The sequence below is a fragment of the Cyrtonyx montezumae genome, unplaced genomic scaffold (genome assembly GCF_038088225.1).
Source record: "Cyrtonyx montezumae isolate F1298 unplaced genomic scaffold, pur_monq_1.0 scaffold_3, whole genome shotgun sequence".
Lineage (NCBI taxonomy): Eukaryota > Metazoa > Chordata > Aves > Galliformes > Odontophoridae > Cyrtonyx > Cyrtonyx montezumae.
Window position 1 is genome coordinate 142,322,201 of NW_027072034.1, and position 13,144 is coordinate 142,335,344.

The 13,144-nt window shown below is 38.1% G+C and overlaps 1 protein-coding gene across 1 annotated transcript in view; it reads right to left on the minus strand.

Moving 5' to 3' along the window:
* Positions 1 to 7,938, minus strand: part of MOV10L1 (Mov10 like RNA helicase 1) — a 32,505-nt gene extending 24,567 nt beyond the window's left edge. The window contains exons 1-5 of the mRNA XM_065740926.1: positions 7,851 to 7,938; positions 6,604 to 6,788; positions 2,219 to 2,375; positions 1,727 to 1,839; positions 732 to 922 (exon numbers count right to left, since the gene is read on the minus strand). Coding sequence (XP_065596998.1) covers positions 732 to 922; positions 1,727 to 1,839; positions 2,219 to 2,375; positions 6,604 to 6,788; positions 7,851 to 7,938 — 734 coding nt within the window. The remainder of the gene's footprint in view (positions 1 to 731; positions 923 to 1,726; positions 1,840 to 2,218; positions 2,376 to 6,603; positions 6,789 to 7,850) is intronic.
* Positions 7,939 to 13,144: the final 5,206 nt, after the last annotated feature.

The window sequence follows — 13,144 nt, forward strand, 5'->3', positions numbered from 1 at the left end:
AACATTAAAGGTCAGACTAGACGGGACTCTGAGCAGCCTATCTAGCTGCAAATGTCCCTGTTCATTGCAGGGGAGTTGAACTAGGTGGTCTTCAAAGGTCCTTTCAAACTCAAAAGATTCTACTACCTTCCCCAGAGACGGAAGAAAGTAAATTCTCCCATAGGTGATGTTTTTCAGGTGTACAAAGGTCTACTGTGCTCTCCTCTGGACTATCCAATCAGTTCACTGCTTATCTCCTGCATGCAGAATCAGCCTTCTTTGCACTGAGAATGCTAGCTTGAAATTGCGAGCAGAGTTCCAGATCTCTCGTGCAGAACTGCTGCTAACTAGACACTGCATTTGTGTAGCAGACTACTTGATAAAATTTTGCATCTTCCCATACTCAACTATATTTATTTCACACCAGTCTGACTAAAGTTTCAAACACAACAGTCTTCACTAGAAGAGCAACACAGATTAGAGAAGATGAAATAAAAGCATGAGCTTGACGTTCACTGATCTGAGTAAAATCCAACCCTTGCCTAGCTGTATCTCTGAGTTTAAGTGATTTTACTTCTTCAGTAGGTACAGACGTCACCCCATTCTGGAAGGGAAGGAGAAAAAGCCAGGGCTAAAACATATCACTCTCATCATCCAAATAGACACAAGAAAATTTAATCTGCAATTTATCCCTAGTTGTATTTATCCCTAGCTGTTAGCAAGTGGAAGGAGAACAAAAGAATAAACGTTACCCATTCCAGTCGACTGGAGCCAAGCAGAGAGCTCTCCAAACATAAAATGACTGACTGCTCTCCACCACAACCACATTCACTAGATCATTTACACATGGTGAATAGCCATCAGGAATTCTCAGTGAATTCAAAGTGAAAAATATGCTCTCATCTACTGTACCGCTTCTTCCGCAGATGCTGGAAATGCGAACCTGCAACAGTTTGTTACAGTGTCACTTCAATTACCTGCTTAAGCTAAGAGGAACCAGTGCTTAGTTTTCTCTGCACTAGTCATTATAGTTTTACGAGAACAGAATAATCAGAGTACCAGAATGCATGGAAGGCAAATTTACAGCTCCAACCTAGAATCATTATTTGTCTTTACCTCTGAAAGTATAGGAAGCAGAAGCACTGAGTTAAGTATTAGGTCCCACATGAGAGTGCTGTGTGTATATACGACTGAACTACACCACCTGTCTTGCAACTTAGCAACTTACCTAATTTATACCTCAATATTAGCAGTCAAAAGAGAAGGAAATTCCTTTTCCCATACTCGACAAGCAAGTATTATCCTATACAGAAATTCAACTAAGATACAATAATCCATAAAAATCAATATACGTTTCCCTAGAAGGTATAAACATTTTCAGGAAAGTAAATAAGAGATCACTGCTATTTTAAAGACAGTCTGACAATTTAAACCCCAAAAGAAGCAATGACTGTGGAATTCATTAAGAGTTTGAAAATCCATGCATCAACATAACTAGACCAACAGTATGCACCCAAATTCAGAATTGATAGCCAGTGAATGAATCACCCTGTACTAACTAGAACATGTACACATTTTCAAAAAGCATCATTATAAATAACCTATAATCATTATAATCACCTGTGGAGCTGATGTCTTTCATTTAATGTGTTAAAATCTATCCATACTAGCAACTCCAGAAGCACCCACAAAACCCACCGCTTCACAGAGGATTCCTCTTGTCAAAATAAATTTACAGTATATTTACCTTGTCCACTCGCTTGTATCTCAAAGGCTTTACAGCAACTGCTTTACTGCTCCACGTTTCTGGGTTAATAAAATACTTTGCTTGCACACAGTCACCCACACAAGGTTTAAAACCTACGTGAAAGACAACATTTCTCAAGTTAAATTGCTATCTGTTACATCTGCATTATTCTCATACAGAACTAGGTTAGGTCAAATAATGTGATCAGCCAGAACAACATGTTACACAGATTCACTGTTGTTCAGCTTTCTTCCTGTCTCCAGTAGGTTCTGACAAATTACTTAAGTGATGCCAATGGGAAATACACTTGTGTACACCAGGACTGCTTGTAAACTATACTCTATGAAAATGAACATGTATCTTCCTTCACAGAAATCCCTTTTATATGTTTCAGTACATACACATGCACTCAGAACTTCTCAAGGATGTGAATTGCTTGCTTACCAGATAGGCAAAAAATTAGAAAAGAACAACATGAAAGCTCCTACTTACCTTCACAGACATCTTCCATTGCAAAATGAGTATTATGATTAATACTGCCACCATTCTTACAGAGGGAGGTGATACTACCAACTAACATTTTTGTGTGTAGTTCAGACGTGTTACAAGCAGTACCATAGACTCCCCATGTATTCTGGACTGCATCTACCTATTTTTAACATAAAAAGAAACAAAACAGAACATTCAGAGCTGACACTTACAAACATGTTTATTTTATAAAGTGAGCAGTCAAACAGCTCTTATTAGAAATCTCAGAATTCCAACTGCTCCTGGAAGTTATGCTCCTCATCAGACAATTCTGCACTCAAAGTAGTAGTTCATTTTTGTATATTAAAAAAGTAGTAAACAGCAAGTAACTTCCCCTTTAAGAAGCCTGCTGTACCCTGCTTCAGTAGTTACCAAGGCTATTATTAACAAAGTGATTTGCAAAAGCTTTCTGATGATTCGCATAAGTCTACAAAAAGAGTTTTCTTAATATTGACAACAAAAACTATACCTTCAGACCTGAAACTCCATTTTATGCAAGCTGAACTAGAACATCACTATTTCAGAAAGCAAGAAATACATGTATCTTCAAAATGTTGCTTATGAATACAGTATGCATTTCACTGTCTCTCATTTTTTAATCACTGAAATTAGAAAAATCCAAACACCTGTATTTTAAGTGTTCTCCCTACTACCACCTCACGCTAAGTCCATTTCCTTGAATAGGCCCTCACAGAACTCAGACTACAACCTATCAATGTATACAGCCCCTTTTCTCCCCCCAGCTATTCTGGCACAAGGATAACAGCATCTCTGGTGTGACTCCAGAAGCACACCAGCAATTCTTAGAACAGCGAGCACTCCTCCTTGGTTCCAAAGTGCCAGCACCATCAGAGCTTCAGGAGTCCCTGTCTACAGTTCAAACATTCATTTTTCAGAGTTTCCTTGCTCTCTGCAAGGACTGGTGGAACCATTAACAATGTCAATATCACTGGATAGAAGCACTTACTAATGTTTAGCTAGAACAGCTGACTACAGATGGTACGTAGAGAAAGAAGGGAAAAGATCTCAAATTCTTTTATGAGGCTAATGAGCATCAGGATGGAGGAAAGCATAAAAAAACGATGTGAGGCATGTCTGCAGTGATTGAACAAACTGAATGAAATGCCTGGAGATAACTTTTCCTATGAATGATACACATATAGTGCAAGCATACAAGCCAGAGCATTAACCCAGTCAGTAATGCTCTACTCTTTTTAAGGCAGTGTCCCATAAAACTTAATTCAGAAAGTAAGTGTTTACAAATTCACAACCAAAATAAAGAAGCTGAGCAGAAAACTAGAATAATGCAAGCAACTAAAACAACAATAAAAGTAAGTGAATGGAAAATAGAACAAAAGCTCCCTGAACTTATGAACTTATGAACTAGCATTTGAGTTGTCTCTTCTTACAATGGAGCCTTGCTTGGCAAATGAATTGGAAAAGAATTCTGTGGAAGAGAATATATACTATCTATGTGTTATTTACATAGTGAGTCTGCAGGAAGACTTATCCTTGGCCAGAAGGACACCTTGCACATACCTCTGGTGCTATCGTGTATGGTAACTGTTGAGCTAACAGTGTGACTGAGCATATCTCACATACAGCAGCTGTTACACTGTTTACTGTAAACAACACCATACTGTTTGCACAAGTGAGAAGCAGTCACAAAGCTGTTCCAGTCCAGAGTGACTGCAAGTCTGAATCAGTTCATTCCCCAAAGCTTACAAAATAAACTATGATATAAAAAGACAGTACATCAAAGGAAGCAATTACCCCCATTTATTCATTATTTCTAAGACTCTATATGCAATACTGCATGCAGTTTTGTGTCTGCGTGATTACATTTGTCAGAAGTTATTTGTTTTCTCCTACCTAAGGGATTAAGAAATCAAGAGCTCAGAAGCTGTGATTGAACTACTGTTGACTACTTCAAGCAATGCTCTCAATGCACCTCAACTTTGTGCTGCTATGCAGAAAGTGAAAGTAATCCACATTTAATTCAAGAGCACAGAACAAATTCAGTTTGCTTTTATTCAAGTACTTAGCACATATCTTCGGGTAAGGGACAACAGCGTTGTTCTACTGCAATTAGATATTATACATCAGTGATTAACACAGAATCCTGAAACCAAAAGTGAAAACCCATGACTTCTAATGGAGAAAGCTCATTATAATCACGATTACTCATGTTAGAAAGTAATCCAAGATGCATTTTTTTCTCTAATCTGAAAAGAAGGGTTAAACCATTTTCCTTCATCCACAAGAACTCACTGACTACTGCACCCTTTGAAAATGGGCTTTGTCTCCTTGCTTATTGGATTCTACTAAGAATAAAATTAGGAGACATGAGGTTATCCTACATGATGCAATTTTTCTTTTTGATTGCACAAGAGCTACTTATATTTTAGAAACAAGACTTTTTGTTCAGTAGATTACCTTTCATGTTTCATTTTAGACACTATAGTCTAACTCTCTCCCTACTGCTTTTCTTTCCTTAATCTCATTTAAACAATGAAACTCCAAAAAGCCCTGAAATTCTGCATGTAACTGAAGATCATTTTAGTAATTGGTCTCATCCAATGCAGATCTAATCTTGAATTTAAAAGATTTTATTTACTTTAGAAACATGAACAATTATTGAAGTATATCCTGGGTAAAAGGAGGGGAAAAAAAAAACAGAAAAAATTGAAGTATGCAACCTTTGAAGTCCTCCTGAAATCAAGTTTTAAAAAGATTTAAATTCAGATTACAAAAAAAAAAAAAAAAAAAAAAATCAACACCACAACCCAAGCTCATTCTTATCAACTCTAGCATCTCAGAAATAGTTTGAACTCATTAGTCATTAACAAAACAGCTACAGAGCTTCAAGTTTATAAAAGTATGTCTGTAATTCCTCTGACAGCCTATAGACTTAACAAGTATATACAAATGCATTTAACAACCCAAGATTATACAGAGTAAAACGTAACTCAATTAGAAGAGATAGAATACTCAATTTTACCAGACAGGACAGCCACCATCCATTCAGTCACTAAAAATAAAATTATTGAAGGCTGGCATTTACTTTAATAAATAAAATAACCTCTAGGTTATTTCCATGAAGTCTCTGTAAAGGAATTCATTTGCAATTCATTAAAGCAGCCAGAAAATTTGGCTTCTCTGTTTAACCAGGTGTTTACCTCTTGGACTGATATATTCAGATGACGAATTATGCTTACTATTGATAATGATTACAAAAAGGCTTCCAGCCAACATCCAGCATTTTTGCACTGGTTTCCTATTCACAAGGTTAAGCAGATGCAGATCTTTCCATGACACTACCATCTACAGTGACTGATGAAGTCAGCTTTAAATCTTGAAGATCTTTAAATTCAGGGTGAAACAAAAAAGAGAATAGATAAAGTAAAAGTAACTTTGCAGACTACATGGAACTATGTCACGCAGAACTGTTCAAGCAATCAATTGCAAGGCAGTCTGGGACAGGTTTTCTATCTGGTAACTGTTCATTAAATTCATATTTCATAACTTTTGTGAATAAATTACCACTTCCTCCTAACTGAAACACAATGCCTGAAGTCCCTCTGATGATTATATTCTTTATAACACACAAGCTCTTAAGTTCCTTAACTATAACAATTTCCAAGACGTTGCTGCTGTACTTATAGTGCAGTGCAGCTAAGCCGAGGAGATACAAGCTAAGAAGATGGGCTCTGTACCATCCAGGTACAAAATGCTCCTCCTGTCAGCCTTTCAAGCACCAGTCACATTAATGTACGAAAGGCCACTTGACACAGCTTCTCTGTGTAAGAGAACTGGATTTCTACAGGCACCTCAGAGTCAAGCCTATTTGATTAAAGAACTAAAGTAAAGTTGGAAGGAATGGATAATCAAGTCTTAAGTGAGTTTACGTATCAAGAGTCAAGAAAAAGACATAGCACTTTATGGAAATGTCACTCTTTTTTCTTTACTAAGGAAACTCTAACGTTTGTATTCCTATTCACTTGTCCCCAGAAAAAGTAAGTTTACACTGTTTTTATTCCCCTATCCATGTGTATAAGGCTAAAGTAACAAAAATAGCCCCAAAGTTTAGAAAAAGTTAATATGGAAATTTGACATGAATATAATTAAATACTGACCAGTTACTTCAACCAATAGTTTTGTATTTACTACATGTAGACTTACAGACAGAGAATGAGAACTAAATAAAATAAGATAAAACAAGACCAAAACCACAAACTCCCAGTAGATGAAGGGCTGGCAGTTTCATACTGCTCAGCAGACTACATATGAAGGGACTTCTGAAGTCTCAAACAATTTACAGAGAGTTGCTGTTCACATTCATCTCTTACCCTGATAGCCTTCAAGCCATTTGATATTTTGTCTTCTTCAACAGTAGCAATAACTTCCTGTCCTATTGCCAGTGGCATATTGTTTACAACAGCATGCTCTGTGAAGACTATCAGGTCATTTATCATTCCATAATCACTGCAAAATCTTGTCACCACTCCTCGAACAGTCCTTAGCTCTTTGTCACCTGCATCCACAGGAAAAGATTTGGGGTAAAAGCAGATCACTCATTCACAGAACCACTCAGCAAGTAATGAATGAATGCATGCTACGAAGAGTGACATCACTTTAATTAAAAAAAAAAATCCTTCCCTTGTCCAACTTAAATATGAAAACGTTTAGTTTGCAACTGCTGATATTTTTCAAGCTTGAAGACTTACAGCGAGTTATGGTTTCAATTAATGAAAAAAGCTAGTTAAGTAGAAAATAATGTTTGTCTTGAAGCTGTATGAAAGAAATGCATTATGAAAAACTTGTGATTAAAACAGCAGCAACAACAAAAAAAGGAAACTGCAAGCTAAACAACTTTTCTCAAAGGCTCTAAACCAACAACTATTTTCAATATTTTCCATACTAAAAGAGACAGGTCTTAACTCTGTATGCATGGAGGATCCAACACATCTGAGATTTCTATACTGCAGGAGAAGTTAAATAAAGACAATGTTACATAAATCAATTATTCACAGATGTTTATATTACAGTTAATATGCCTAAAAACTGAGATGTACTGTTCCTCTGGAAATCCATAGTTTCAAATCTCTTTAATTAGAAGTAGTATATACCTACTAATTACAGAAACTTCTACACAACAGCACTGCACTACACTTTCAGGCTTAAAAAGCTGGACTGAAGTGTGCTAGTTTATTACTAATTTATTATTAGCTATGCTAACAACCAGGACTCTTAATTTGCTTTCTGCATTCACACATACAAAAAATGCACTTCTTACTAACTCCAGTAAAGTGCCATTTTTAAGATCCCTTTGCATTTACCAGTTGGCACTTATCTCAGAGCTGACCAAATACACAGAACCATTACTGAATACATCTGGAGTGCTCTGCCATGTTAAGCCCCCCTGCACACTCGGTCCAACCTCAATCACGTACCACTATCTTACAATCCAAACACAGTGGTGAAGTGCACGGGGGAAAAAAACAACACATTTCTGGAGCCTGGCACCACAGCCTCTAGAGACCACGGCCTAGCGCGAGCTCCACACACAGCAGCACAATGGGACTGGAACTTCTACCTGAGTCCGTCCACCTCGCACCTCCCTCCTCCCCGACATCCGCAGCTCTCCAGAAGTAGGACAGCACCCTGGACACAAGGCCGAGCATCGCGCTGCGAGCCACCTCCAGCCCAGGGCCCGCTCCCACCGCGCTGCAGCCGCCCTGTCGCGGCGCCGACCAATCACGGCACTGGCTCCGCGTCACGTGACGCGTGGCGAGGCGCGGCTTTGGGGTCTTGGCTGTTTTCTGCGCTCTCGTTGCTCTAAGCGTGGTGTGGAGTCCGCCGATGTCAGTAAAGCAGAGTACGTGGGAGAGTACGTGCGTGCAGGGGATTGTGTGATGGCTCTGTGATTCTGTGAAGTGTGTTGTTGAGGTGCTGTAATGCCAGTACAAGCGTGTTTCAAAGCAACAGGCAGAACTCTAGAATGTTATCAATTTGGTGAATGGCAAAACCAAGTAATTTTGTCTCCTTCTTACAACCCCTGTTTAGATGCTGAAAGTGATGCCAAGAAATCTGACAAAGTAACTTGACACACCATTGCAATATGTCAAGCAGGTATTCCCTTTATTACAGCGCTGGGTGCATGGGGGATCTCTCCGCCAAACATGCACACCAAAGAGATAAATGAACACATATTTAAAGGTACAGCACATGCATATTCATCACATTCCAAACTCTGGTTATCAAAAAATCTTTTCTCTGAAAGAGTGGTCAGGCACTGGAATGGCCTGCCTAGGGAGGTGGTTGAGGCACCATCCCTAGCACTGCTCAAGAAGCGTTTAGATGAGGTGCTAAGGGATTTGATTTAGTAGTTTAGTGGGTAGGGATGGTGATAGGAGGATGGTTGGACTAGATGATCTTGTAGGTCCTTTCCAACCTAATGTATCTATGAATCTATGAGGGGATTAAACCTAAAGGTCAAATTTGCTGTAAATTTTCAAACCTTGAAGGGGGAGAACTCCTCACCATTCCTGTGGGTGTTTTGTTTAACAGAGACATCTGTTTGGTTAAATTGTTGGGATAACAGGATGTCTGTCCTGCTTTCTTATCGACAAGTTTAGCTGCCTCCTTGTTCTTGTATTAGTTTGATTTATGCCCACCCCCATTTCTAAGTTTTGTTCTCTGTGTAACATATCTGGCCCGACAGATAAATCAGCAGGGAGTAGCACCTTTGTTGCCACGTACAAGTGTTATCATCCTTCGCGGTGGTCATCTTCCTCAAGCCATACCCCGAAAAAGACTACTTGCCCAAATTTCTGCTTATCTTTACAACCATAAACAGAGACACTGAGATGCTGCAACAACCATCTAGATGATTTGCAGTTGTCTTTACTATAGAGAAGCTGTTCTCATGATTCAAAAGGCTGCTCTCAGGTCTCCTCACAGCCTCCTCCACAGCCCCAGCTCTCTCAGCCTGTCCTCGTACAAGAAGGTGCTCCATCGCTTGAATCATTTCTGTGTCCCTCTGGACAAGCTCTAACAGCTCTATGTCTCTCTTGTGTCAAGGACTCCACATGCAGATGCAGTACTCCAGGTGAGGCCTCACAGATCAGAGTAGAGGGGCAGGATCACCTCCCTCAGCCTCCTGGCCACACTCTTATTGATGCAGCGCAGGATATGGTTGGCCTTCTGGTCTGTGAGTAGACATTGCATTTACTAGCTCTCCTCTTGCAATGTGCTTTCAGTATTTGGTGTAAGCTCCTTTAAATTTTATTTAACAGAGAGCATTTCACAAGTGTGTTTCTGAGTCGGTGAGCTCAGTGTCCTGGTAGCATCGTTGGGAGCAGCAGAATGAGGCAAGGGCAGGAGATATCAGGAGGTTTGGCAGGGCAGCCTGTGCCTCTATGGGAAACTGCAGTATGGCTGATTGTCGTGGAAAGGCAGTGAGGTCTGTGAGCAGATTCTGAGGCTACAGTAGCCGTTGTCTTCGGCAACCTTTTGTACTTGTTCAGTTCGCTCAGCTCTATTTGGGCAGGGGAGGGCTAGGAATGCACTGCAGACTGTGCGACACTTTATTTATAGAGTTCTGTACAGTTTCTAGGCCAGAAGAAATTCTGGCTGGCAGTAATTGTGCACAGGCTCCCAAGTCTTGCTCTGCAGTAACTGGAGGGTTGTGAGGCTTACTGGGAGGAGGGACGGGTGAGTATGAGTGCCTGTAGTCACTGATTTATTTAGAAGGAGATAAATTCCTGTCTGAAGATCCTGTTCCTGACATTATTTATGAAAATCTTCACAGTTTTTTTGTGCTGCTCAGCAATCTTACTGCAAGGTGGAAAAGGCAAGTATTTAATTTGGATGACCTTTAAAATGTGAATGTGCTATGCTTTGTTCATTACATCCATAAATTTAGAAATACTTAATATTTCAGTAGCATGAAGTGGATAGTGTATATACTGATCAGATTGGCTTGAACTCCTCAGGTGATGATTAATGTGAGAGACAGTAAATACAAATAAATATGTGTTGTAATGGGAGAGTAGTCTTGAAGCAACTGGGCCTGTACTTAGTTCTGTACATGCCCCACGACATAAGCTAGGAAACCAAAGACTTTGAGGAATTGGTTCCAGAAAAACAAAGTACTTCGAAGAGCTGATTTTAAGAGCTGAAAATACCAAAGTAATAGAGATAGTCATATTGGCAAATGACCTAGCACCTGCTACAACTGCTTCAGGAGTCTGAACCCTTTCAGTTGTCATTAGTAGCTGTTAAACTAAGTTGTTCTTCACAGCTTTTTACGATTTGATTCAGTTGTTGTCTCTTTATATCATTTGAAATAACCTGAAGTAAAAATACTTAATTTGTAAATCCTTTTCATAAGTCTGTAATATCCTGCTGGAGTTGTTAGATTTTTTGCAGTCTTTACACCTTTTAAAATTAGTAGGAATCTTTTCATATAACACATTTCTACAGCACCTAGGGTTGTAAGGTCACTTGGGCTCTGACTACCAGATTGTGCCTTGTGTTTTTCTGTATACACAAGAATGGTCCAGGACTTCATACAGAATCTGAAAAACAAAATTAAGGGAACTAAAATAAAGGTCCCCAAAATACTTTGAGCAGAAGCTGAAATAAGAAGTTCTAGTGGTTTTTGTTGACACAGATGAAAAATTTAGAAGGTGTCATAAATCACATACTGAACCTCTGTGCAGTAAGTAAAACAACAAATACAAGGGAATGCACAGGAAAAAGTGAAGGAGGAATGTATAACTGGAAAAAATGCTGTAGTGCCCTACTTGAGTGAGGTGGCCTTCAGGTTCCACTCAGACTGGAATATGTGGAATTATCAGCAAATATTTCTAGTGTTGTTGAGTCACTGTTCAGTGACACAGGAATGTTTAAATTCAGGTTTTTTTTCTCAAAGATATTAAATAAATATCTGAATAGTTCACCAGTTTTTTTAATTAATACATATATATATATATATATATCCCTGTATTGACTTAAATGGTCAAAAGGAGAAAAAAAACCCATAATCCTATTTCATATCTGTAATGATTTGTTAGAGTAAACTCTTGCTACTAGTACCTAGCATTCTTTGAAAAGGATGTGAAGTCAGCATTATCCATTTTGCATTAAAACATCGGCATTGAAAGGATGCAAAGAGTGGAAATGCTTGCATAGTGTGTCCTCTTTGAGCAGAGAGAAAGGCTTAATTACTCAAAACAGTTTTGCTAGGCTACAGGGTTTCTCACCCCCTTTTCTAACACAGTATACAGCTGTGTATCATGCATGATAAATTTCCAAGTTTCAGTCTATTAAAACTGTACCTTTTAATATTTTTTTAGTATGAGCTTTCATTTTGAGAAGAACAAAATCACAGTTATCCCCAAATGAAAAGTAGGGCTGCTCTGAAGTTTTTTTTAGCATGCTTTAGAAGGTGATGCTCTTGTACTAAAGCCTGGAAATCTAATTGTGTCTTCATTACTTCGTTAAAGTGTACACAAAAGACCCTGTCATTGCTGTAGTTGTCAAGGTGCCAGCATCTTCAAGATAAAAGCATTCTTTCTTTTTCTTTTTTTTTAATTGCCTAATAAGCAGGAGGTCTGGATCCAGTGTTCACTGGCTGTTCCATGTCACTGCTGCCATTAGATTTTAAATACATTGTGTAGTCATCATGGTGTAAGTATGAATGTCAGTGTGATTCCAGTATGCAGGTTTTATCTGAACATTCAGAAAACTAAGGTTAGTAGAAAAAGAGAGTGAGTTGTACAGTGAAGATAAGGTTCTGTCTAAGTTTTTAACTCGTAACTTCCCGACTTTCTGTTATACTTAAATTTTTAATTGTGTTATTCTAGGAGAATACTGTGTTATAAGTAACTTTTGCTCTTTTGAAACAAGAACTGGATTGTTGAGTATTATTATCACAGGTTATGATAATAACTAAAACTTTTAAACCACAAGGAAGCTTTAATTTAATATGCCAAGTAAAAAGTAGTACAAAAAAAGATGCTTGAAACTTTTTTAATTTATTGGTGTGATTTGGGAGCAGCTCCTAAATGTGTGTAGTGCAGTCATTTTCTAGTGTATTCTGTTAATTAAAATTCAGGAAGCATTTTCCTGTTCCCTGGCTTAACTCAAGTTTTTGCTGTGCTTTTGTTCCATATCTGAATAGATGTTGTTGAAAGCCAAAGTGTAAGAGAGAACTTTTCAAAGACGGTATGACTCAGTGAGCGGTGAGAAGATCACAAAGTGTACAGGCATCTGTGTTCACCAAACTATTTTAAACTGACTGATAACTTTTCAGTCAAAGGTAAGCGTGAAGTTTTTTAACTGTTGAAAAATGTGCAGTAACTTTAATATAAAGTATCCGTGGTATTTGAACAGATTGGCAAGCAGTGGGATGAACAGAACAGAGCTAAGCAAACAGGCAACATGGTTGGTACTGGATAAGTTAGAAAGAATTGCTGTAGCTGAATTACTGAGATTTTATGAGCTCATTGCTGTTGTGGTAAAGTCTGTCATTTTAGATGTCTGGTATGTTTTAAAAAGAAATACAATTTAACATCTAAACATGTTTTAAAATGTGTCTCTATCCCACATGTTGTTTTTTTTTTTTTTTTTTTTTTTTTAAAGGGGAATTATTTAGTTGTATGGTTTTTTTAGATGTCACAATAAAATTCTCTCGAGTTAGTGTGTAGATGCACAAACTTTCATTTTCTTGGTATTTACACTGTATTATTGTGATGTATTATATGAACCATGGCTATACAGTGTAATTTAGTTCCTGAATGAAATTAGTTCCTGGCAAGCTTGCATACTTCAAAATATAAATATAGCTCTTTACTAATTACTACTTGTTTATTCTTCTTAAAT